We start from the raw sequence: 25,000 nt of genomic DNA, 5'->3' as shown, positions 1-25,000 counted from the left end.
TTTTTTTGATGTGGAGTCTCACTCTGTCACTCAGGCTGGAGTACAGTAGCATAACCTTGGCTCACTGCAGCCTCAACCTCCCAGGCTCAAGCCATCCTCCAACCTCAGCCTCCCAAGTAGTTGGGACTACAGGCATGCATCACCATGCCTGGTTGATTTTTTTTTTTTTAATGTTTATATTTTTTGTAGAGTTGGGGTTTCACCATTTCACCCAGGATGGTCTTGAACTTCCAAGCTGAAGCAGCATGCCCGCCTCCGCCTCTCAAAGTGCTGGGATTATAGGCATGCGCCACAGCACCCGCCCTGATCTTTAACTTTTTTCTTTTCAACATCCACCCATCTCTATCTTTCACTTTGTTTTATTTATTTATTTTGAGATAGAGTCTCACTCTGTCACCCAGGCTGTAGTGCAGTGAAGCGATCTCAGCTCACTGTAACCTCCACCTCTGGGATTCAAGTTATTTTCCTGCCTCAGCCTTCTGAGTAGCTGGGATTACAGGCGCCCGCCACCTACTATCCAAAAAGAGCGCATTGAATGTGCAGCAAAATACCTCGCTGATTTTTGTATTTTCAGTAGGGGCGGTGTTTCACCATGTTGGCCAGACTGGTCTCAAACTCCTGATCTCAAATGATCCTCCTGCCTTGGTCTCCCAAAGTGCTGAGATTATAGGTGTTAGCCACCACGCCCAGCCTCTACCTTTCACTAATGTCTACTAATTATTTAGTCTAAGAGCAAACCTTATTGGAAGTGAATGAGATATTAAGTATTTATTACAGTAGGAAAACCTGTTTTATTCTTGGAAAGAAAAAAATTTAGAAGGAGATAAGGAAAAGTGGAGAAAAACAAACAAAATTAAAAAAAAAAAAATCTTTGGAGCCGGGCTGTGTGAATTCAAATTCATACAGATTTGAATCTGAGTCTCCAGTAGCGACCCGTTATTTGGTGCTCTTCTGAGATGTTCAAGAACTCCAGGACCGTAAATTATAGTCTGTTTTCATTTCAGCATGGCTCAGTAGGGTCTGGGATCAACTGTTTTCATTCATCCAACCAATATTTGTGCCATCTCTCTGTGTGCCAGAAGCTGTGCCACACAGGCGGCAGATATAGTCGTGTTTAAGTAGACCGGGTCCTTGTGGGGTTTAGACAGGCAGTGGTGATGCAGCAGGAATGTGCCCTGACAGGGCAATATAGGTGATGCTGGAGTATGTGGGAAGCACCCAGCAAGACCTGGGCATGAGCAGGGCAGAGTGAGACCTGCAGGATGATGAGTTAGCCAGGCAGGAGATGGAGTCCGTGGGGCCTTCGGGAGAGGAAGGGCTAAGCTTGGCAAGAAAATGAGACAGACTCTGGCTGCCTGGAGCTGTGGGGAGTGTGTGGAGAGCAGTCGGGGAGGTGTCAGGGCCTGCTTAGCCTTGGTAAGGTCGTTTATCTTTATTCCAGCAGCTGTGGGAAGCTACTGAAGGTTTTGAATCCGGGAGAGGCATGGTTAGAAGTGAGTTCAGAATGCTGTCTGGTTGCTGTGTACAGAGTGGGCGGGAGGCAGTGAGAGGGAGGAGGCTGTGGTGCTGGTCCTGGGTGGGGATGTAATGGCGAGGATGATGATTTATGCCAGGGAGAGAGCAGCAGGGTGGGGAGGGGGACCCCAACTTGAAGGCATCTTTGGGTGCTGAAGGGTCAGGTCATGGTGATGGCTGTGCCGGAAGAGGAGAGGAGGAGTCAGAAATGAGTCCCAGTTTTCTGGCTTGGGCGGCTGGTTGGAAGGTCATGCTGTGCACTGAGATGAGAGGCGGAGAAGAAACAGGTTTGTGGGGGAAGATAAGGTTTTGTAGGCACAGGCTTCAGGTCCTGTGGACCACTTAGCGGGGATGCTAACAGGCAGCAGGCAGACATGCTTGACGTTGGCAGTCACCCAGTGCCAGAGTGTGGGCAGGTCAGATGTACAGGAGAGTGAGAGAAGAGGGCAGAGGTCCCACCCTGCGGGACACTGGCATTTACAGAACAGGTACAGGAAAAGCAGCCAGCAGGCCCGAGAGTCTGAGGGGGAAGGCGAGGCTCACAGCAATGTCTATGATTTTGTGACTCGTGGGACCCAACCTCAAATTGAGCAAGAGCAAGCTGAGCCAGCCACCAGGAGGCTCCAGTTTAGGAACAGCCCCCACTCTCTAGGCTGGGAGGCTTGGCCGCTGGAAACTTCTCAGGAGTTTTCCTGTCTGTGGTGTTGCCCCTGTGTTTTAGACAACACTTGCCTGTGTTAACTTCATTGCTCAGGATTGTTTTGAGGAGGAAATGAGGAAATGGTTATAGTTAGTCAACGTGCAAAACTCTGAGCATTTGGACTTTATGCTGTGGTAAAATGGCATCAGATTGACTGAGTGTGGTGGCTCATGCCTGTAATCCCAGTACTTTGGGAGGCTGAGGTGGGTGGATCGCTTGAGCCCAGGAGTTCAAGACCAGCCTGAGCAATGTGGCGAGACCCTGTCTCTACCAAAAAATAAAAATAAATAAAAATTAAAATGTACAAAAACTAGCCAGGCATGGTGGCACACGCCTATAGTCCCAGCTACCCAGAAGGCTGAGGTGGGAGGATCACTTGAGCTAAGGAGGTCAAGGTTGCAGTGAGCCATGACACACCACTGCACTCCATCTTGGGGGACAGAGCAAGACCCTGTCTGCTATGGTTTTGTTCTGTGTCCCCACCCAAATCACACCTTGAATTGTAATTCCCCTAATCCCCACATGTCAAGGACAAGACCAGGTAGAGGTAATTGAATCATGGAGGCAGTTTCCCTCACACTATTCTCAGGTAATGAGTGAGTCCAAAGGTTTTATAAGCGTCTTGCATTTTTCCTGCTGGCACTCATTCTGTCTCCTGCTGCCCTGTGAAGAGGTGCCTTCTGCCATGATTGTAAGTTTCCTGAGGCCTCACTAGCCATGCGGAACTGTGAGTCAATGAAACCTCTTTTCTTTATCAATTACCCAGTCTCAGGTATTTCTTAATAGCAGCGTAAGAATAGACTAATATACCATTTCAAAAATAATAATAATAAAAAGATGGCATCAAATTGTAGAATCTTGATTCTGGAAAGGATCTTAGAAGCATCTAGTTCAGACCATGACCCAGAGTAGGAAGTCAGATTGCACTAGTCTATTAGCTTGATCACATTGGCCAATTTTTTTCTTCTCTGTAGCTGTTGGGGATACAGTATTACCTTCATGTTCCACACCAGTGTAGAGTCGCAATGGCAAGTATAAGCCATGAGGAGTGTGTGGAGGCAGAAAGGCTACTTACTCTATGCTTAGATGTGGCTCAGGACTCTAGTTGGTTCTAATCCAGTCGCAGATGAGCCTCATGAGCCTCCTTTATGGCAGTAGAAGCCTTCATTCGGGCAGCCAAGGGAGGAAAAAGGAAGAACATTTAGGCTTAAATGGTTTTTGGAACCCCCACACTGGGTATGACAAGGTGAACCAAACTCCCTGATCTCTTCTGTCAGTTTCTTCTGAGCATTGGTGTGGCCAGGATAGCATTGGAGAGGAGGCCCCCTGCCCAGTCTCTGGACACATTGGTATTGATGGTTCCAGTTGCTAAGGACTTGAGGAAAACAAAACACTGGTGGTGAGCAAGAGTCACCCTCAGCTCTGGGAGGATTTCACACTACAGGCTTTAAACAATAGACTACAGTGAGGCAGAGCCCTTAAAAATCACTTAATCTGCAGACCTCCTTGTATTGTGGGTCAAAGTGCTGCTTCAGGATTTTAGGATGAGGCTATCGTGTGGCTACTGAGAATGTTTTCCAGTTTGCCTTCCCTTAGGTAATCTTAGGGTGGATTACCTGGGGGGCGACACTGGCTCATTCCTCTATAATCACTAATTGACTAGCAAGAAGATCCCTTAAAAAAAGTCACGAGGCCAGGTGCTCACACCTGTATCCCAGTGCTTTGGGAGGCCAAAGTGGGCAGATCACCTGAGGCCAGGAGTTCAAGACCAGCCTGGCCAACATGTTGAAATCCTGTCTCTAGTAAAAATACAAAAAATTAGCCAGGTGTGATGGTGGGCACCTGTAATCCCAGCTACTCAGGAGGCTGAGGCACGAGAATAGCTTGAACCCAGGAGGCGGAGGTTGCAGTGAGCTGAGACTGCAACACTACACTCCAGCCTGGGCGACAGACTGAGACCCTGTCTCAATACAGAAACAAAAACAAACTGATTGGGAGCGCTCACCTTGTGGATGGGCCTGATCTGGATGGGCTGTTTGTTGGAGAACCCCCAGTGTCAGCATGTTTAGATCTTTCTTCTTGGTCTCTGATTCCCCAGAGAGGTCTCCTTTTGTCTGCTGTCTGGGAGGTAAAGGTCTGGCTACCAGAATTCTGGGAACTGACTGGATGAGGTGGGCTGACAGTGGCTTCTCAACAAGCTTGATGCCCCTCCCATTCTTTTAAGTTCCAGAGGCACCTGGAACTGGTGCTGCCAGTTCCTGAAACTTCTGAGGATTCTGCTGTGTACATTTGGTTGGTTTTCACTGCTCCCTACTGCTGGATTAGGAGTCCTCTTTCATGGACCTGCTAAGTCAGTTAGCACACATCTATTGTAGAAAATAAGACAACAGACTCAGAATGTAAAAACACAACTTTATCTTTTGTAAGAACTGCATTCCAGGAAGGAAGGAGGGGAGTAGCCACCAGCCAGAGACTGGGGACCACCACACCCGAGTTTCTTTCTTTCTTTTTTTGAGACGGAGTTTCGCTCTTGTTGCCCAGGCTGGAGTGCAATGGCACGATCTTGGCTCACTGCAACCTCTGCCTCCCAGGTTTAAGCGATTCTCCTGCCTCAGACTCGCAAGTAGCTGGAATTACAGGCATGCGTCACCATGCATGGCTAATATTTATAATTTTAATAGAGACGGGGTTTCTCCATGTTGGTCAGGCTAGTCTCGAACTCTCGGCCTCAGGTGATTTTCCTGCCTCGGCCTCCCAAAGTGCTGGGATTATAGGCATGAGCCACTGTGCCCAGCCCCAAGTTTCTTAACATAGCAGAGCCTCTGGCTCTTTTGGCCACTTCTTTTTCTTTCTCACTGAGACGAAGTAGAGTCTCCTAAGAGAAAGAGTTTTGGAACACCACAAATCCAGGAATTTAATGCTGAACTAGCCTTCAGCTCACTTCGAAGCAGGAACTCAGATGAGGCCTAAGGTCATGCCTTCAGACTGGATACACTCTCCCGGAGCCGGGAGGCATCCCGACCCTCACGGACCCAGGAGACATCCTCACCGGAGCAACCTTTGATACAGAACTTTTAACTAAATTACACAGTGTAGAGAGACAAGCTTCGGTCATTTCTCCACCACCCACTCAGCCCCTGGCAGAAGGCAGGCAGCGCAGACCTTCATCCCAACACACAAGGGGAATATTCAAATCATGCCTTAGGGGCACAGGGAAGGGAGTCAGAGACTGCCCTGCCTGTGCTTTTGATACAAGTAGATAGATGATCTGAGAGAACAGCCTCTGGTCTAGATGATTTCAGTGGAAAGGGAGAAGAAAGATCATGTGGAAACTTTGTAAATGTTCTATGAGGAGAAAAGACAAGTGTAGCATATCGGTAAAGAAGACCAGCACAGACAAAACCATTCATCATTCTAACATAAAATGATCAACCAAGAGCTCAAATGTGATGTAATGTGAGATAACAGAATGAGGTGGAAAATGGGCTAGCAGGGGAATTCAAAAACAGCAAATCATGGCATTGCAGAATGAATAAACCAATTTTATACCGTAAGAAGCAGAATCTTCACTATAAAATATGGAAATTGCTTGAGAAATCGCACAGCCTGCATATTCATGAGCATTAGCGCGCCCTGTGTTTCTTTTGGATTTTTCGCGGCTTCTCTTCCTGGAGCTCCACCTCCTTCCTGTGCTCGATCTTTGGCCCCAACCCCAAAAGGATGTTTTCTTTTCCTGGTATCTCACTGTAGCCAGTTCCACAGGTTGGGGAAAGGAAGCAGCCCTCCTAACACTGGCCCTTTGTGTGTGTGGATGGGTGGGTGGGGCATTTCCTGCCTTCTGGAAGCTTCCCTGGGGCTTTTGTCTTACACGGGTTTGACATCTATAGCACGGCTGAACTGAGGGTTCCAGAGGGAGTGTGAGCTTATGGCCTTGTCATGTTGCGCGGGACTAAACATTTCCTAATATCTCAGATCTGTAGATCTGAAGCAGGCTCAATCTTAGAGCAGAACAGATTGGGCTGGTCAGAATCTGGGACTTGAAAATAAGACAGAGCTGAACATGGCGACACGTACCTGTAGTCCCAGCCACTCAGGAGGCTGAAGCAGGGGAATTGCTTGAGCCCAGGAATTTGAGGCCAGCCTGGGCAACATGGTGAGACTCATTTCAAAAAAGAAAAGAATAAGATGACTGTCACCACCATTGTCATGGATAAATCATGTGATCTCTCCTGGATTCGGTTTCTTTATAAGATAGGCTGCATCCGAATTTCTCAGTCTTGGCACTATTGACATTTTGGGCCAGATGAGCTTGTGCCTTGTGGGATGTTTAGCAACATTACTCACCTCTAGTTGTAGATTCCCATAGCATCCCCTAGTTATGACAATAAAAAATGTATCCAGACAATGCTGACTTTCCCCCTGGGGGAGCAAAGTCACTCCCTGTTGAGAACCACTGGACTAGGTGATTTTTTTTTTCTTTTTTTTTTTTTTTCTGCTCTTGTTGCCCAGGCAGGCTGGAGTGCAATGGCGTGACCTCGGCTCATTGCAACCTCCACGTCCCTGATTCAAGTGATTCTCCTGCCTTAGCCTCCTGAGTAGCTGGGATTACAGGCACATACCACTATGCCAGGCTAATTTTTTGTATTTTTAGTAGAGACAGGGTTTCACCATGTTGGCCAGGCTGGTCTCAAACTCCTGACCTCAGGTGATCCACCCACCTCAGCCTCCCAAAGTGCTGGGATTACAGGTGTGAGCCACTGTACCGGGCCCCACTGGACTAGGTGATCTTATGTCTCCCGTCTGCTGCTGGGTTTCTGGGATTGTATGAAACACTCCGTTCTTTTCCTCTCTCTCTAGTTTTAGACTCATCTTTAAGTCCTTAGGGAAACTCCCATTCAAGCCAAGAGATGTGATTTGGAGCCATTAAATGCTGCATCTACCAATTTAAGATGCTGGCCACATCTTGGGTTTCTGCCAAGATCAAGATACATATTCTGGGTTTCTGCAGTTGAAGGAGGAATTCCTGCGGCCATCGTAGAGTCTGTAGTAGGAGCATAAGCTTTTTTCAGAGACACAGATGTGGCGGGGCGCAGTGGCTCACGCCTGTAATCCCAGCACTTTGGGAGGCTGAGGCGGGTGGATCACCTGAGGTCAGGAGTTCAAGACCAGCATGACCAATATGGAGAAACCCCATCTCTACTAAAAATAGAAAAATTAGCTGGGCTTGGTGGCAGATGCCTGTAATCCCAGTTACTTGGGAGGGTGAGACAGGAGAATTGCTTGAACCTGGGAGGCGGAGGTTGCAGTGAGCCGAGATGGTGCCACTGCACTCCAGCCTGGGCAACAGAGTGAGACTCTGTCTCAAACAAACAAAAAAACAGGGACAGATGCAGGTTGACAGGCCAAGTGGGCATTAAGAGATGGGGTCTGCTGCTGTTGGTAATGTATAAGGGCAATGTCTTTTCTTTCTTTTGTGTTTCTTTCTTTTTCCTGGTCAGCTGTAGTCATGTATCTTTTTTTTTGAAATGAAGCCTCACTCTGTTGCCCAGGCTGGAGTGTAATGGCACAATCTCGGCTCGCTGCAACCTCCGCCTCCTGGGTTAAAGTGATTCTCCTGTCTCAGCCTCCTGAGTAGCTAGGACTACAGGCGTGCACCACCATACCCAGCTAATTTTTTGTATTTTTAGTAGAGATGCGGTTTCACCATGTTGGCCAGGCTGGTCTTGAACTCTTGACCTCAAGTGATCCGCCCGCCTCGGTTTCCCAAAGTCCTGGGATTACAGATGTGAGCCATAGTGCCTGGCCCAGGCTTCCCAAATAACTGAATGCTAGTATCACTGTGGTATATAAAAATGGTCCTCATTTTCCAGTCTTTTCTTTTAAAGGTGTCCTTACATAGCAGAGCTTTATATGGTGACAGTAGTGTTTGCTCCCCTGGAAGGTTACTGTTTCACAATTTTTGTCTTTTTTTGGTCTTTTTGGTTCAAAATATCAACATAACTCAATAGTATTGATGACAATAAGCTGTTGATTTTAAGAAGATATGAATTATTTGGTCTCCATTTTTGATTGATTTTTCCATTTGTGTGTATTTTGTAACTTCACAGCTCCTTTTATCCAAAGGAACATTGTGTCAGACAACATAAGGAAGAAATAATTTCCCTTTAGAACTGAGGGGAGGTGACTGCTGCCTCTAACATATACCTAGGAACTCCTATTTCTCATCTCCATTAGTCCCTGTTTGAGATTTCTTTTTTTTTTTGGAGATGGAGTTTCACTCTTGTTGCCCAGGCTGGAGTACAGTGGCACGATCTCAGCTCACTGCAACCTCCGCCTCCCAGGTTCAGGTGATTCTTCTGCCTCAGCCTTCCAAGTAGCTGGGATTACAGGCATGAGCTACCATGCCCGGCTAATTTTGTATTTTTTTAGTAGAAATGGGGTTTTACCATGCTGGTCAGGCTGGTCTCGAACTCCTGACCTCAGGTGATCTATCTGCCTCGGCCTCCTAAAGTGCTGGGATTACAGGCGTGAACCACTGCACCTGGCTGAGGTTTTTTTTTTTTTTTTTTTATTGAGACAGAGTTTCACTCTTGTTACCCAGGCTGGAGTGCAATGGCATGATCTCAGCTCACCACAACTTTCACCTCCCAGGTTCAAGTGATTCTGCTGCCTCAGCCTCCTGAGTAGCTGGGATTACAGGCATGTGCCACCATGCTCGGCTAATTTTTTGTATTTTTAGTAGAGACAGGGTTTCTCCATGTTGATGAGACTGGTCTTGAACCCCCGACCTTAGGTAATCCACCCGCCTCTGCCTCCCAAAGTGCTGGGATTACAGGCATGAGCTACTACTCCTGGCTGTGGCTGAGATTTTGGTTTTTTACTAATCACTTCGAAGGTTCATGACGCTTTGCTTAGAGATTTTCTAGCTCCTTCACTTTTTGGCTCCAAACCTTATGAAACAGGGATATAAGATAAAAAATGAGACTCTCCCTTAAAAGAGAAAGTAAACAGTCATTTCTGTAACCCTACCCAGTATCTTTATGGGTCCGAGGTTAGGATTTGGTTTCTTGGATACTAGGCATTTATCATCAGGCACTCTCCCGGATATTGGCAGTAAACTAGGTTTTGTATGTTACAGGGTTGGACATTTGAGTCTTATGCAATCTTTGGGTGTGCTCAGTAGGCCGATGTAATCAAATCATTGTTCACCCATCTCTACACGTTTTAAAGCTTGTGACAACTCCAAACAATTAGCCCTTACCCTTTTTTCTCACTACCCATTATCCAAAAATCAAACCTAAATAGAAATGTTCTCAGACTATAACCAGGCTAATTAGTTGTCATTCAACAGGGAGTGATACCCAGTGCTTGCCCTGAGGCTGACAATTTGAGATCTCTATTTTGGTCTCTCCCACTTCCCACAAATACAATTTAGATATAAAATTATAGTAAATTATTCTAGATAACAAACTGTTGATAGAGTTACTGTCTTCAAATGAAGGCGCTATGGAACAGTTTTATATTAAGCATCACTGCATTTGTTTTGTTTTTGTTTTTGTTTTTAAAAAAATTTTTTTAGAGACAGGGTCTTGCTTTGTTGCCCACACTCGTCTCTAACTCCTGGCTTCAAGCGATCCTCCCACTTTGGCTTCCTAAAGTGTTGGGATTACAACCATTGTGCCCAGCCAGTTTTTTGAGTTTGAATTTTAAATTTTTATCTAAAACTCTCTAATGATTTTAGAAACAGCTTTATTGATATAATTCACATACCATACCATTCACCCATTTAAAGTGTACAATTCAATGGCTTTTAGTCTATTAATAGAACAGTGTGTCCATCATCACAATCAGTTTTAGAACATTTTCAATTACCCCAGAAGGAAACTCCATATTCCTTATATGTCACCCCTAAACCCCCATTTCTCCTGCCTAGGCAACTACTAATCTCCGTTCAATTTCTATGGCTGTGCCTGTTCTGGACATTGCATCTAAATGGCGTTACACAATATGTGGTCCTTTATGACTGCCTTCTTTTTTTTTCTTTTTTTTTTTTTGAGTCAGGAGTCTCGCTCTGTCACCCAGGCTGGAGTGCAGTGGTGCAGTCTCGGTTCACTGCAAGCTCCGCCTTCCGGATTCACGCCATTCTCCTGCCTCAGCCTCCCGAGTAGCTGGGACTACAGGTTCCCACCACCATGCCCGGCTACTTTTTGTATTTTTAGTAGAGACGGGATTTCACCATGTTAGTCAGGATGGTCTCGATCTCCTGACCTCATGATCTGCCTGCCTCGGCCTCCCAAAGTGCTGGGATTACAGGCGTGAGCCATCGCGCCCGGCCATTACTGTCTTCTTTTACTTAGTGTGTTTTAAAGGTTCTTTGGTCTGACGACATTTATTGTACTTCACTCCTTTTTATGACTGAATAATATTCCATTGTATACTGCACTTATCCATTCACCCGTCAGTGGGCGTTTGAGTTGTTTCCACTTTTTGGTTATTATGAATAATGCTGCTAGGAACATTCATATACAAGTCTTTGTGTAGACATAAGTTATTTATTTATTTGTTTTTTTGAAACAGAGTCTCGCTCTGTCACCCGGGCTGGAGTGCAGTGGTGCAATCTTGGCTAACTGCAAGCTCCGCCTCCCAGGTTCTCGCCATTCTCCTGCCTCAGCCTCCCGAGTAGCTGGGACTACAGACGCCTGCCATCACGCCTGGCTAATTTTTTTGTATTTTTAGTAGAGATGGGGTTTCACTGTGTTAGCCAGGATGGTCTGTATCTCCTGACCTCACGATCTGCCCGTCTCAGCCTCCCAAAGTGCTGGGAATACAAGCATGAGCCACTCCGCCTGGCCTATTTATTTATTTTTAACATTTATTTATTATTATTTTTTGAGGCAGGGTCTCACTCTGTTGCCCAGGCTGGAGTGCAGTGGCACTATCTCGGCTCATTGCAACCTCTGCCCTCCGGGTTCAAGCAATTCTCTTACCTCAGTGCCCCGAGTAGCTCAGATTACAGGTGCATGCCACCACACCTGGCTAATTTTGTATTTTAAGTAGAGACAGGGTTTCACCATGTTGGCCAGGCTGGTCTTGAACTCTTGATCTTAGGTGACCTACCTGCCTCAGCCTCCCAAAGTGATGGGATTACAAGCATGAGCCACCACACCCAGCCAACATACGTTTTAATGTCCTTAGGATATGTATCTAGGATAGAATTGCTGGATCTCTATGTTTGGTTATTTGAGGAACTGCCAGCCTGTTTTCCACAGGAGCTGTACCATTTTATATTCTCACCAGCAGTGCATGAGGGTCCAGTAACATTTTATCTTACTGCGCTGAAGGTGTAATGCCTTCTTTCTTTAAGGTAAAGAAATTAATTTATATATTGTTTGTATCCTCTATAGGCTGCAAGTGGTTAGTGCATTTTATTGTGCAATTGCTAGATACTTTATTTCTCTGAGCCTCAGTGTTTTACTTTGTAAAATGAAGGTGATATAATTCTTAACCTCTGAGGACTGCTGGGAGCTTTAAATGAGATGATATATGTAAAACACATAAGGAACTATCTCCCATATAGTCAACCTTCAATACATTTCAGATATTGCTATTATTATGGGCATTTGTGTTTTTTTTTTTTTTTTTTTGGTTATTGAGAGTAAATTAATGATTGAGTTTTTTCTTTATTTTGAGAAGGAGTCTTGCTTTGTTGCCCAGATTGGAGTGCAGTGGTGCAATCTTGGCTTGCTGCAACTTCCGCCTCCCAGGCTCAAGCAATTTTCCTGCCTCAGCCTCCCTAGTAGCTGGGATTACAGGCACCTGCCACCAAACCTGGCTAATTTTTGTATTTTTAGTAGATACGGGGTTTCACCGTGTTGGCCAGGCTGGTCTTGAGCTCCTGGTCTCAAGTGACCTGCCCGCCTCAGCCTCCCGAAGTACTGGGATTACAGGCGTGAGCCACTGTGCCCAGCTGAGTTTTTTCTTTTTCTTTTCTTTTTGTTTTTTAATTGAGATGGAGTCTCACTCTGTCATCCAGGCTGGAGTACAGTGGCATGATCTAGGCTCACTGCAACCTCCACCTCCCGGGTTCAAGTGATTCTCTTGCCTCAGCCTCCCTAGTAGCTGGGACTACAGGCATGCACCACCATGCCTAGCTAATTTTTGTATTTTTAGACAGGGTTTCGCCATGCTGGCCAGGCTGGTCTCGAACTCCTGACCTTGTGATCCACCTGCCTCGGCCGCTCAAAGTGCTGGGATTACAGGTGTGAGCCACTGCGCCCGGCCAGGTTTTTTCTTTAATAAGAGCTTTGAAAAATATTTTGGCTAAGGTTGTAATATCTCAATCAGACACTGGTTAAAAAATTAGCAATAGGGGAATTATCAGATGGTGGACCTTCTTCCAAGCCCCCAGCAAGTTCATTAAACTGTCAAATTTCCTTTGAGCACTCTCTGAGGCGATGGTGTTTATTTCTTCGTGTTTATAGGCTGTCTCTCCCTTCCACACCAGAGTGTAGGCATTTTGTTTAGCTTGCTCATCATGGTCTTTCTGATGCCTAGAAGGATGTCTGCCACATAGCAGGTGTTCAATAAATATTGTGGAATAGATGTGAAAAATGTATGCAGAGAAAAAATAGGAAGACAGGAAACATATTACAAACCCCATGGAGGAACAGTAAATCACTAGATTCTTCCTTACTGGGAAGGTAGAAATATTATTTAAAATAGGTGATAATGGGGCCAGTGATAACCAACAGGGTTAAGTACTGTTGTAAACACTGAGCTAAATGCTGTACAGGCAGTCACCTATTTAATCCTCATGATACCCCTATGAGACATTAGTGGTCCTTCCCATTTTACAGATGGAGAAACTGACATACAGAGATTTAATAACTTGCCCAATGGCACAGCTAATGAGTGGAGAAGCAGGGATTTGAACTTTAACCATCTGGCTCTAAAACCCATTTGAATCCCTTTGCTTTACTCTATCAAGGTGATCATAGCAATATGGCACAGCAAAGGACAGCTGGGTTCAGTGTCAGAGTCTAGCCCATGCTAGCGCCAAAGAGACGACATGTGCAGTGGGAAGAACATGCGGATGGGGTCCAGAGAATAGTTTCTGCTCATGCTAGAGTGACCAGTTAGTGGCTTACCCACTCCAGATGGCTGGCTTCTGCAGGGAGCATCTCAGTCCCCAGATTGGGACCTGGGACCTGGGACGTGGCCTTAGCTGATCTCTAAGGTTCTTTCCAACATTAAAGTTTTCAAACCCCAAAGAAGAATCGTTGAAAATTACTTCGCCTCCCCAGGCCACAAGGTGACATAGACAAAAAAATTTTACTCGCCTCCTGTGTTAGTGTTTATGTTTACAATAAAGTCCTCACTAATTTGATTGGAATAAGTCATTAGGCCTCCAAGTAGAGACTGTCTTATGAATACATTTAAGGAGATTTGTGCAAATTATTGTATGTTCATACTATGGAATGCTATGTAGTTTAAAAGCATGTGGTAGGTCTGTGTGAAATGATACAAGAGAAAGTCTATAATATATTGAGTAGAAAATATAATTGCAGAACAATTTATGTATGTGTAATATCCCAAAGAGCTGTGTACATGTGCATACCTCCCTACACCTGGGTGTATGTGCCTAGGAAAGGATCTGTAAGGGCACACCTGAAACCGTTAGTGGTTGTTTTCCTTGCAAGAGTAGGGGTAGGGAGGGAAATTTCACCGTGTATTTATATATCGTTTGATTTTTTTTTTTTTTACAAGAATGTGCTACTTTTATATTATTAAGAACTACATAGGCTGGGGGCGGTGGCTCATACCTGTAATCCCAGCACTTTGGGAGGCTGAGGTGGGCGGATCACCTGAGGTCGGGAGTTTGAGACCAGCCTGAGCATCATGGAGAAACCCCTTCTCTACTAAAAATACAAAATTAGCTGGCCATGGTGGCACATGCCTGTAATCCCAGCTACTCAGGAGGCTGAGGCAGGAGAATCACTTGAACCTGGGAGGTGGAGGTTGCAGTGAGCCAAGATCATGCCATTGCAGTCCAGCCTGGGCAGTGAAACTCCATCTCAAAAAAAAAAAAAAAAAAAAAAAAAAGAACTACGTAAAGGCAAAAGGTTACAGTGGTTTATAATTAGGTTACCAATAGTGTTTGTATAAATGATATTTCCAAGAAAGGAATCTTGAGAGTACTTGGAAGGCTTATTCTCAAGTATTTGCGCCATTTCCTGCAATCTTGTTGAACATTAACTTATTCCACCTGGGAAGATGCAGTTGTTTATCAAGGAGACCCTTCAGCCCCGCACAAGACATTCAAAAAAACTTGGTTGCTGTCTTTGCTGTCAGGAAAGAGGAACAGACTACCCAGACGTGTTGCTCCAGAGCAGAATTTCCAGCAGCAGAGTGAACCTTTGGGGGCTGAGTCCCAGCCCAGTGTAAACTGGTAAAGAGTGAGCCCTCTTCCTATAATCTGGTTATTGCTGCTGTTTGAAAAGTCCTCTTGACTTTTATGTATGTATGTATTTATTTATTTATTTGAGATGGAGTTTCGCTCTTATTGCCCAGGCTGGAGTGCAATGGCGCGATCTCCGCTCACCACAACCTCCACCTCCCGGGTTCAAGCAATTCTCCTGCCTCAGCCTCCCGAGTAGCTGGGATTACAGGCATGCACCACCACGCCTGGCTAATTTTGTATTTTTAGTAGAGACGGGGTTTCTCCATTTTGAGGCTGGTCTCGAACTCCTGACCTCAGGTGATCCACCCGCCTTGGCCTCCCAAAGTGCTGAGATTACAGACATGAGCCACCGCGCCCAGCCATGTATTTATTTTTTATCTGCTGCCTTACTAAATATTGTAATGTTGCTAATCATTTTGATTTCTGCAGATATTTATCAATATTACCAATATTGTAACTCATTTTATTTGCTCATCTGACTGAATTTTTGAATACATGTTAAATAATAACAATTTTAAAACACAGACCTGCATGCCCTGTTGTGACTAAAATGCCTTTGGCTTTCTGTGGGCCTCTGCTTGTGCTTGAGCATTAACTCACAGATAGCCAGGGGCCACTCTCTGCCCTCTCAGAAGGGAACAGGGGTCCTTATGTTCAACTTTATATTTTCTTTCTTTCTTTCTTTTTCCTTTCTTTCCTTTCTTTCCTTTCTTTCCCTCCCTTCCTCCCTCCCTTCCTGCCTTCCTGCCTTCCTGCCTTCCTGCTTTCCTGCCTTCCTGCCTTCCTGCCTTCCATCCTTCCCATTTGAGACAGGGTCTCACTCTGTTGCCCAGGCTGGAGTGGTATAGCAGCATGATCTTGGCTTGCTATAGTCTCTGCCTTTCAGGCTCAAAGGGACCCTCCCACCTCAGCCTCCTGAGTATTTGGGACTACAGGCGTGAGCTACCATACCCGGATAATTTTTGTATTTTTTCTAGAGATGGGGTTTTGCCATGTTGCCCGGGCCAAACTTTATATTTTCATTTAGGATTTGTATACGTTGGTGTGATAGTGCCAGTATTCCAAAAATGTTTTCACATGTTTATTGCAGATCAGAGAAGTTTTGAAATTTTTGGTGAAATATCCATGTAATTTGCTATCTGAATATCTTTATGCTTATTTAAAAACTATTTTAAACATTTGTTTCCTTTTTTTTTTTTTTTTTTTGTCTTGAGACGGAGTCTCACTCTGTTGCCCAGGCTGGAGTGCAGTGCCTTGATCTCAGCTCACTGCAAACTCCGCCTCCCAGGTTCAAGCGATTCTCCTGCCTCAGCCTTCTGAGTAGCTGGGGTTACAGTCACCCAGCACCACGCCTGGCTAATTTTTGTATTTTTAGTAAAGACGAGGTTTCACCATGTTGGCCAGGCTGGTCTCAAACTTCTGACCTCAAGTGATCTGCCCACCTCAGCCTCCCAAAGTGCTGGGATTACAGGCATGAGCCACTGTGCCCGGCCACAGTTGTTTTCTTAAGGATTTTTACATTATGTTAAAAATCTTGATTGGTGGAAGTTATATTTCATAATTTTCTTCTTTCTCTGTATGAATAATATGCTTTTATAGTGATGTCACAAGAGGTGCTTTTTGCAGAGTGCCTCATATGTGGCACTGGACTAAGTAAGCATTTTATCTCAATCTTCACAACAGGCTACTAGAGTATTATAATTTTAATTTTGCAGATGAGAAAACTGAAACTTAAAATGTTTTAAACTTGGCAAGGTGCGGTAGCTCAGTAACTCACACCTGTAATCCCAGCACTTTGGGAGGCTGAGGCAGGTGGATCACCTGAGGTCAGGAGTTTGAAGGCAGCCCTGCCAGCATGGCGAAAACCCATCTCTACAAAAAACACAAAAATTAGTTGGGTGTGGTGGTGCGTGCCTGTAGTCCCAGCTACTAGGGAGGCTGTGGCAGGAGAATCACTTGAACCCGGGAGGCAGAGGTTGCAGTGAGCCGAGATCTTGCCATTGCACTCCAGCCTGGATGATAGAGGGAGACCTCTTCTCAAAAAAAAAGTGCCAAGGTCACACAGCCAGCAAATGCCTGAACATGGATGTCAGCCCTGGTCTAACTTTAGCGCTTCCTTGGGCATTTTTGGGGTGACTTCTGCTTGAGCAGCCAGCATTACCCCCTCAGACCCCAGGAGTTCAGTCAAGAAGATGCCTTTTAGAAGAACGTCTACTGTTGAACCAGAATAACTCTGGAAATTCCCTGTACTCTGGACTGGTAAAAAGAGGTGGGGAGTTGTGGGCTGAGGTTGGACTCTCTTAGTGGCCTCAGCAGCATGGAGGCAACTTCTCCCAACCTGGGGAAAGTGGATCCCAGTGCCTCTGTCCTGGGCAGTGTGGTGCTCTGGGGCTACCGTGTGGAATCTTGGAATCACCTGTGGTGTTGAGGACTTTGGCTTCTCTTCTCCTAAGCTTCTGACTCATCTAATATTAGTCATGCTACTTCAGGTGTTCGCATGTGCCCTGGGCTCAGGGCATCGGGCATCTGGCTTGTGTCACTTGGAGGGCAGTTGTGAGTCCCTCCTAGGCTGTGAGGGTGGGGCTTCATAGGGAGCTGCAAGCCTTGGATCCCTGGAGCCTGTATTTTGGGACTCCAATTGAAATATTGGGTGCATTTGAAGATGTCCCAGATCATCTTAGACCACCGGTCATTTTTCTCAGGACATGGCAGAGATTTGTCAAGGTCGGGAGTCACCCAGGACCTAGAGAATGTGGCTGAGAAGGAACCTGCTTTCTTACTCATTTGGTCATGAAGGAAGCAGAGTCCACTAGGGTCTTCAGTATTATGGAGAAATTGAAGCTGCCCCAGTCTTTTGAACACATCTCTGTAGACTAGATGGGTGGTGGAGCAGGCATTTGGCTGTAGATACACATGGTTTGGTATGCGGAAGTAAGACCTCCTGGCTGGACCCGCTTCAGAAGACTTCATTGTTTCTCTCCACATGAAGAGGACTTAGGAAGGAGATGAAATGCGATTGCCCGGGATTGTGAGGAGGTAGCCCAGGCTACTTGATTCTTAATGCTAAACCGAGCTCTAATCCTTGTTTCCTTTTCGGTATTGGATTAGAAAAATGTAGGGCAGGATTAGAATCAGCTGTTAACAATACCCAGGACAAATATATGCCCTGAGAACTCTGGAAAGGAAATAATTTCCTAGGAACGGTGGCAGCTGCAGCGGTAATTTATGTGTGTCTTTTAACACTTGTAGTACTTGGTTTTAGTTTTTGATTGTATCTCTGCCTTTCCCTATCAAAAGGTGACTTAATTTTTTTCAGTGAATTTATATTAATTTTTAGTGGCAAGAAAATACATTCATCCTCAATAATATAATACATTCAAATAAAGAGTGAAATATACTGTTTTCTGCTGTCATTGTGGCAAAGATTAATATAAGTAAACCTCAAGATATTTTTTCAGTTAGTATGTTAATTTGGAGAGCCACATAGTACTGGTGAGGGTGGGAGATATACTTTTGGAAAGTAATTCAGCAGAATTTATCAGGAGGCCAGAACATGTAGATGTTTTACCAATTTATTCCATACTCAGAAAGCTACCCTAATGGAAGAATTTGTGCTAAGAAAAGCCCTGGCCACAAAGATGTTCACTGACACATTATTTTGAGAGCATTTTTCTTATGCAGAAAGCTTGGGACAACATTGGAAGGCACAAATTGGCAAGTAAAGATTAATTATAACTTTATTGCACAAAAATAAGCTTTTGGTATGAGTTTTTCTAATTTTCCTATGCATATCTGCTTTAAAAATAGTTGTAGCATGCTTTTTCCCCCTTAGCCATATATTTTGAGCATTTTCTTCCTCTTTTGTACTCATATATGAAAACTCTAACCTTAGTTGAAACTGGCCTTTCTTGCACCTGGACAGCCGAACATTATTGGGAAAAACCATTATTAAGCTGCCTGGTTTAACTTTAAATTCACGGTCATGACTGTCAAATTAGTCCTTGGTACTGTCTGTAAATGCTAAAACATTTCCATAGTAAATTGGCTTTCCCAGTCTCTGGGAAGATATGTGATACCTTCTTTCTTCAAAGCTTCCATATATAACACCCCTTCCCCACTCAGCCAATGACTTCATCTCCAACAAGGAAACCCCTCACCTCTGCCACCGTGTCTTCAAGCCCATCTGCGGCTTTCCTCTCCTTCACACAGGATGCCTCCTGTCCCAGGTCAGGCTTTCCTCTTGTGTCTCAGCTCCAACTCCTTCCTCTTCTTCAGAGACTTCAGTCTTCCATTGCTCCATCCTCTCTCCTGCATCGTCAGTCTCCCCTTCCCTTTTGACTTATTGCCAGCATCACTAAAAATGCTATAATCTTTCGCATCTTTAAAAACAAACAAATCTTACCCTTGCATCCAAGTGTTTGTCTACCCTGTTAGTTTTCATGCCTTTTCTCTGCTACCTTTTAAAGCAAAATTTCTTTTTTTTTTTTTTGTCGCCCAGGCTGGAGTGCAGTGGTGTGATCTCAGCTCACTGCAACCTCCACCTCCCAGGTTCAGGCGATTCTCCTGCCTCAGCCTCCTTAGTAGCTGGGACTACAGGCACGCGGCACCACACCTGGCTAATTTTTTTTTTTTTTTTTTTTGAGACAAAGTCTTGCTCTGTCACCAGGCTAGAGTGCAATGGCAAGAATTGGCTCACTGCAACCTCTGCCTCCCAGGTTCAAGTGATTCTGCTGCCTCGGCCTCCCGAGTAGCTGGGACTACAGGCCTACCACCTAATTTTTGTATTTGTGGTAGAGACAGGGTCTCACCATGTTGGTCAGGCTGGTCTCAAACTCCTGACCTCGTGATCCACCTGCCTTGGCCTCCCAAAGTGCTGGGATTATAGGTATGAGCCACCACGCCCAGCCAAAGCAAAACTTCTTAAGAGTTGTTGTCTGTCTTGTCTTCCTCCTCTCCCATTTTAGTCTGGCTTCATTCTTACCATTTCACTGAAATGCTTGTCAAGGTCCACAAAGACCGTGTCTGTCCATCTCACTGCTCCTGTCAGAGTCATTTTCTGCAGCCTTCCCTCCTGCCTCTATTTGATAAGTCCCCAGTGTTTCATTGCAGCTGAGGCTGTGCTTCCAAGCCAAAGAGCTAACTCTAGCTACCTATTTAGCATCTTCCCTTGAATGTGTCTAGACATCTCAATCTTAAAACAACTAAAATAGAACTCCTGATGTTCTCCTACAGACCAGTTCTCCTCCCTCTAAAACTCTCTGAATGTCTCTACATCACTTTCTTGTCTTAAACCAAAAATCTGGGTGTTAGCTGTGTTTCTTTTCTTTTCTGCCACATCCAGTGTATCAGCTAGCCTTGTTGGTTTTACCTCCACAGTGTATATCCAATCTACCCACTTCTCACCATCTCCTCTGCCACTGTCATGCCTGGACTGTTGGATAGGCCTCCTGACTCCACTCCCTGCTTCCGTTCTTGCCCGCTCCTTCTTATCTCTCTGTAGCACATTAGATCACATCCTTACCTTCCATGACTTTCCAATGCCCTTCAGATAAAATCATACTCCTTACCAAAGACTATGAGACTCTGTATGATCTGGCCTCCAACCTCAGTGTATATCATCTTCAGTTCCCAGAAAATGTCAATCTCATTTTCCTTTTTCCACAAGACTTTGTGCTGTTCCTTCTCCTTTTCCTAGTTCTTGACTGACATCTTCCTTGTCAGGTCCAACTTGCTTAGAGTGGCCTTGCCTGACCCCCTATTTAAGTAGGCTGCCCACACCCTTTTTAAAAATCATAGCACCTTATTGGCCGGGCGCGGTGGCTCTCGCCTGTAATCCCAGCACTTTGGGAGGCCCAGGTGGGCAGATCACGAGGTCAGGAGATCGAGACCATCCTGGCTAACACGGGGAAACCCCGTCTCTACTAAAAATACAAAAAATTAGCTGGGCGTGGTGGCAGGTGCCTGTAGTCCCAGCTACTTGGGAGGCTGGGGCAGGAGAATGGCGTGAACCCGGGCGGCGTAGCTTGCGGTGAGCAGAGATTGCACCACTGCACTCCACCCTGCGCGACAGAGCGAGACTCCGTCTCAAAAAAAAAATCATAGCACCTTATTTATTTACTTCGGAGCACTTATGAGAAGATGCAATTGCTCTTTTCAGTTAGTGACTGCCTCCTTCCCTAGAGCAGCAGCTCCACAGGAGCTGAGCAGCATAGTATCTTGTTCATTCCCAGGGCTTAGCACAATGGCTGGCAAGTAGCGGTTACTCAACAAAGGCTTATTGAGTGAAAGTCTGAATGAATGAGTACGTATTTTTTTCCCATATTATTACTTCCAATGGGTTCATGGTATTCCGTTGTACAAATGTAACCTAATTAACTTAACCACTACCCTATTATGGATATATTGGTTTCCAGTTTTTCACTACACTGAAACATGTGAAGTAGTCTAAATGGCTATTGGGAATATTGTTGACTATGGACAGATTATGCAGGCATTAAAATCCTAGTAAGCATTTTTATTAAAATGGGTGAAATGAGTACATTAAGTGAAAAAAGCATAATATAAAATTATATATATATATATCTCTATAGCATTTTTTTTTTTTGAGTCAGAGTCTCTGTCACCTAGACTGGAGTACAGTGGGGTGATCTTGGGTTACTGCAACTTTGCCTCTAGCTCAAGCAGTCCCACTGCCTCAGCCTCCTGAGTAGGTAGGACTACAGGTGTACGCCACCATGACTGGCTAATTTTTGTACTTTTTGTAGAGATGGGATTTCACCATGTTGTCCAACCTGGTCTTGGACTCCTGGGCTCAAGTGATTTGCCTGCCTTGGCCTCCCAAAGTGCTGGGATTACAAGCATGAGCCACCACACCTGGCCAACATGATCTTAACTATGTAAAAGTGCATAGAAAAAACTAGTATGAAATAAACTAAAATGTTAATTATGCATTTCAAGTTGACATGATTACAGATAATTCTTCTTTTCGATTTTTTTTTTTTTTGAGACGAAGTCTCACTCTGTCATCCATGCTGGAGTGCAGTGGCTGGATCTCGGCTCACTGCAACCTCCGCCTCCTGGGTACAAGCGATTCTCGTGCCTCAGCCTGCTGAGTATCTGGGATTACAGGTGCGCACCACCACGTCTGGCTAATTTTTTTGTATTTTAGTTGAGACAGGGTTTCACCATGTTGGCCAGGCTGGTCTTGAACTCCTGACCTTAGGTGATACTCCCCCATCAGCCTCCCAAACTGCTGGGATTACATGCGTGAGCCACTGCACCCTGCCTGATTGTTTTTTTTTTTTTTTCTAATCTTTTTTATTTTAAGATGGAATCTTGCTCTGTCACCAGGTTGGAGTGCAGTGGCATGATCTTGGCTCATTGCAGCCTCTGACTCCCTGGTTCAAGTGACTCTCCTGCCTCAGCCTCCCAAGTAGCTGGGATTACAGGCATACACCACCAGGTACAGCTAATTTTTGTGTTTTTAGTAGAGACGGGGTTTCACCTGACCTCATGATTCGCCCACCTAAGCCTCCCAAAGTGCTGGGATTACAGGCATGAGCCACCGCACCTGGTCTGATTGTTTTTAAGTACATCACTAATACATGGAATTTTTTCCTTTCCTTCCTTCCGTCCTTCCTTCCTTCTTCTTTTTTTTTTTTTTTGATAGAGTCTCTGGGTCTGTTGCCCAGGCTGCAGTGCAGTGGTGCAATCTTGGCTCACTGCAACCTTCAGCTCCTGGGTTCAAGCAATTCTCCTGCCTCAGCCTCCTGAGTAGATGGGATTACAGGTGTACACCTCCATGCCCAACTAATTTTTGCATTTTTAGTAGAGACGAGATTTCACCATATTGGTCAGGCTGGTCTCGAACTCCTGACCTCAGGTAATCCGCCCACCTCGGCCTCCCAACATGCTGGGATTACAGGTGTGAGCCACTGTGCCTGGCTGGAATTTTTTCTTTATGCTTTTCTGTGTTTTCCAAGTTTACTGCTCTGTGTGTGTGTGTGTATGTGTGTGTGTGTGTGTGTGTGTGTATTTACTATGATTCAGTGATTACTGAAGATAGTCAAAAGCAGATTTAGGAACCATTAAGCCCTAGATAATTGTCTAACTGTTTGAAGCATACGTGCTGACAACAGCTCTTGCCCTTCAGGTTGCTCTGGGTGTGTGTTACTCGGGTTTACAGAGTAGCAAGAGTGGACTTTCCTATAGAGCCTCCACAGCTGGTCGGGGTGTGTGTGGGGAGGGGGTGTGTGTGTGTGTGTGTGGTGTTCTAGGTAATGGGGCTTATCAAAATGGTGATTTGGGGATGAGAGTGCTCAGGAGATGTGCTCAGGGTTGGGAACGCTTCACAACTGCTCCTCACATCTGTTTTTAGAGCTTGAGGAGGGCTCATGCGGCCTGAGGCATTGTCACCGCCTTTTACCCACTTAACTTTAGGTAGTGGTTCTCAAATCCGAGCCCTTTTGGGGGTTCATGAGGTCAAAACTGTCTTCATACTAAGACCAAGATGTGGTTTGCCTTTTCATTTTCATTCTCTCACGGGGCACGGCGAAGTTTCCCAGATGTTATACATTTCAGGACATACTGGCTGCAGAAGCAGATAGGAGAATCCAGAAGTAGACAGGAGAATGTCTGTGAGGCCAGACGTTAAGAAGGGTTGCAGAAATGTAAAACAATGCCAGCCATCTCCCTAAAAATGTTTTATTATGACAAATATGTTTATTTTTCATTAAAATGCTATTTATGTTAACATACAAGTTTATTATCATCTTAAATGAATTAATATTGTTAAAAATTTCTCAGTTTAATTTCCAATACGATAATTAAGAGTATAAAGAAGTTATGAGACCAAAAAGTTTGAAAACCACTGAATTAAGGAGACTGGAAGATAACTTTTTTTTTTTTTTTTTTAATTTTTGAGACGGAGTCTTGCTTTGTCGCCCAGGCTGGAGTGCAATGGTGCGATCTCGGCTCACTGCAACCTCTGCCTCCCAGGCTCAAGCCATCCTCCTGCCTCAGCCTCCCGAGTAGCTGGGATTACAGGCATATGCCACCACGCCTGGCTAATTTTTGTATTTTTAGTAGCGACAGGGTTTCCCCCCTGTTGGCCAGGCTGATCTCGAACTCCTGACCTCGGGTGATCCGCCCACCTCAGCCTCCCAAAGTGCTGTCTTGTTCATCACTGAATCCCTAGCACCAATTACAGGTGTGAGCCACCGTGCCCAGCTGAGAACTATTTTTATGGTGGGTTGATTATGGCTCAGTAAACCAGTTGGTGAATTGCATGATTCAGAAACACAAAGCCTAAGGTGTGTAGAAGTCTTTGATATTACATTAATTCCCTCTCTCTCTTTCTCTCTTTCTCTTTTTTTAGAGATTATGCACGATGTGATAAAGAAGGTTAAGAAGAAGGGGGAATGGAAGGTGAGTAGAAAGTACAGTTAATGGGCTTAAGGTGAGTTCACATGGAAAAATCAGAAGGGGATGGAGTTGGAGGAAAGTTGTAGGCAGGAATGACGGCTTTTGCTGTCCAGAGATACAGAATGCTCCTGGATTGGAGAAAGGTGATCTGCTCTGCCTCACATTGCATATGGTCTTAGTTAAGAGGTCTGTGTGTCATAAAGCTTATCTTAAAGACCACCTTGTCAGGCAGTTAGCAGTGCCTGACTCTTTAGTTCAAACAAAACATTACCTGGAACCCGTTAGGTAAAGCAGAAGAAGGTATAATTCTGCTGGCTCTGGGAGAGGAAGAAGAGGCCTTCTTGCCCCTTTGTGGCCATAAAGCATCTCCATGGAGTCCATGCACAGTTTGGGCTCAAAGCCCTCATCTGGTCTATCCTCATTGAACTGTAACTACATAAGACAAAAATAGTAAGCTCGTTTATTCATATAACATTGAGAGCAATGCTGGAAACTATAGTGTACTTGAAAGAAGTATTTAAGCCAATCAAACTGAGAATGGGCCGGGTTCCTGGAGTGGGTGGTACAGGAGTGGCACCTGCTGCCCCCTATGCATGAAGTCAGCATTTTAAGGACTACTTGGTTGTCTGAGGTTGAGAATTATACTGGCCAGAAGAGTGTGCAGTTTTACTTGATTTTTTTGCATGTTGCTGAAGGATTTATACCAACCAAGAAAGCCCTTAAGTTTTCCTGCAGTCAAAAGCCCATGCAGTTTCAAGTGCATTGGGCCTAGGAACAACAGAGCTGATTAGTATGGGAGGATTTTGAAGTCTCACCCGGGGCCTTTGTTTTAACCAGCACATCTGTCCTTACCACCCACAAGGGGAGGCCGTCCGATGGGAACTCTTTTTTTTTTTTTTTTT

At 45.1% G+C, this 25,000-nt stretch overlaps 1 protein-coding gene across 1 annotated transcript in view; it reads left to right on the top strand.

Moving 5' to 3' along the window:
* STXBP1 (syntaxin binding protein 1) overlaps positions 1–25,000 on the top strand; it is a 91,145-nt gene that overhangs the window by 24,878 nt on the left and 41,267 nt on the right. The window contains exon 2 of the mRNA XM_011988341.1: positions 24,052–24,101. Coding sequence (XP_011843731.1) covers positions 24,057–24,101 — 45 coding nt within the window. The 5' untranslated portion in view covers positions 24,052–24,056. The remainder of the gene's footprint in view (positions 1–24,051; positions 24,102–25,000) is intronic.

This window comes from Mandrillus leucophaeus, unplaced genomic scaffold, assembly GCF_000951045.1.
Source record: "Mandrillus leucophaeus isolate KB7577 unplaced genomic scaffold, Mleu.le_1.0 Scaffold109, whole genome shotgun sequence".
In the NCBI taxonomy this organism is placed as follows: domain Eukaryota; kingdom Metazoa; phylum Chordata; class Mammalia; order Primates; family Cercopithecidae; genus Mandrillus; species Mandrillus leucophaeus.
The sequence above is the reverse complement of the archived record's forward strand: the minus strand, read 5'-3'. Positions and strand labels throughout refer to the sequence as shown.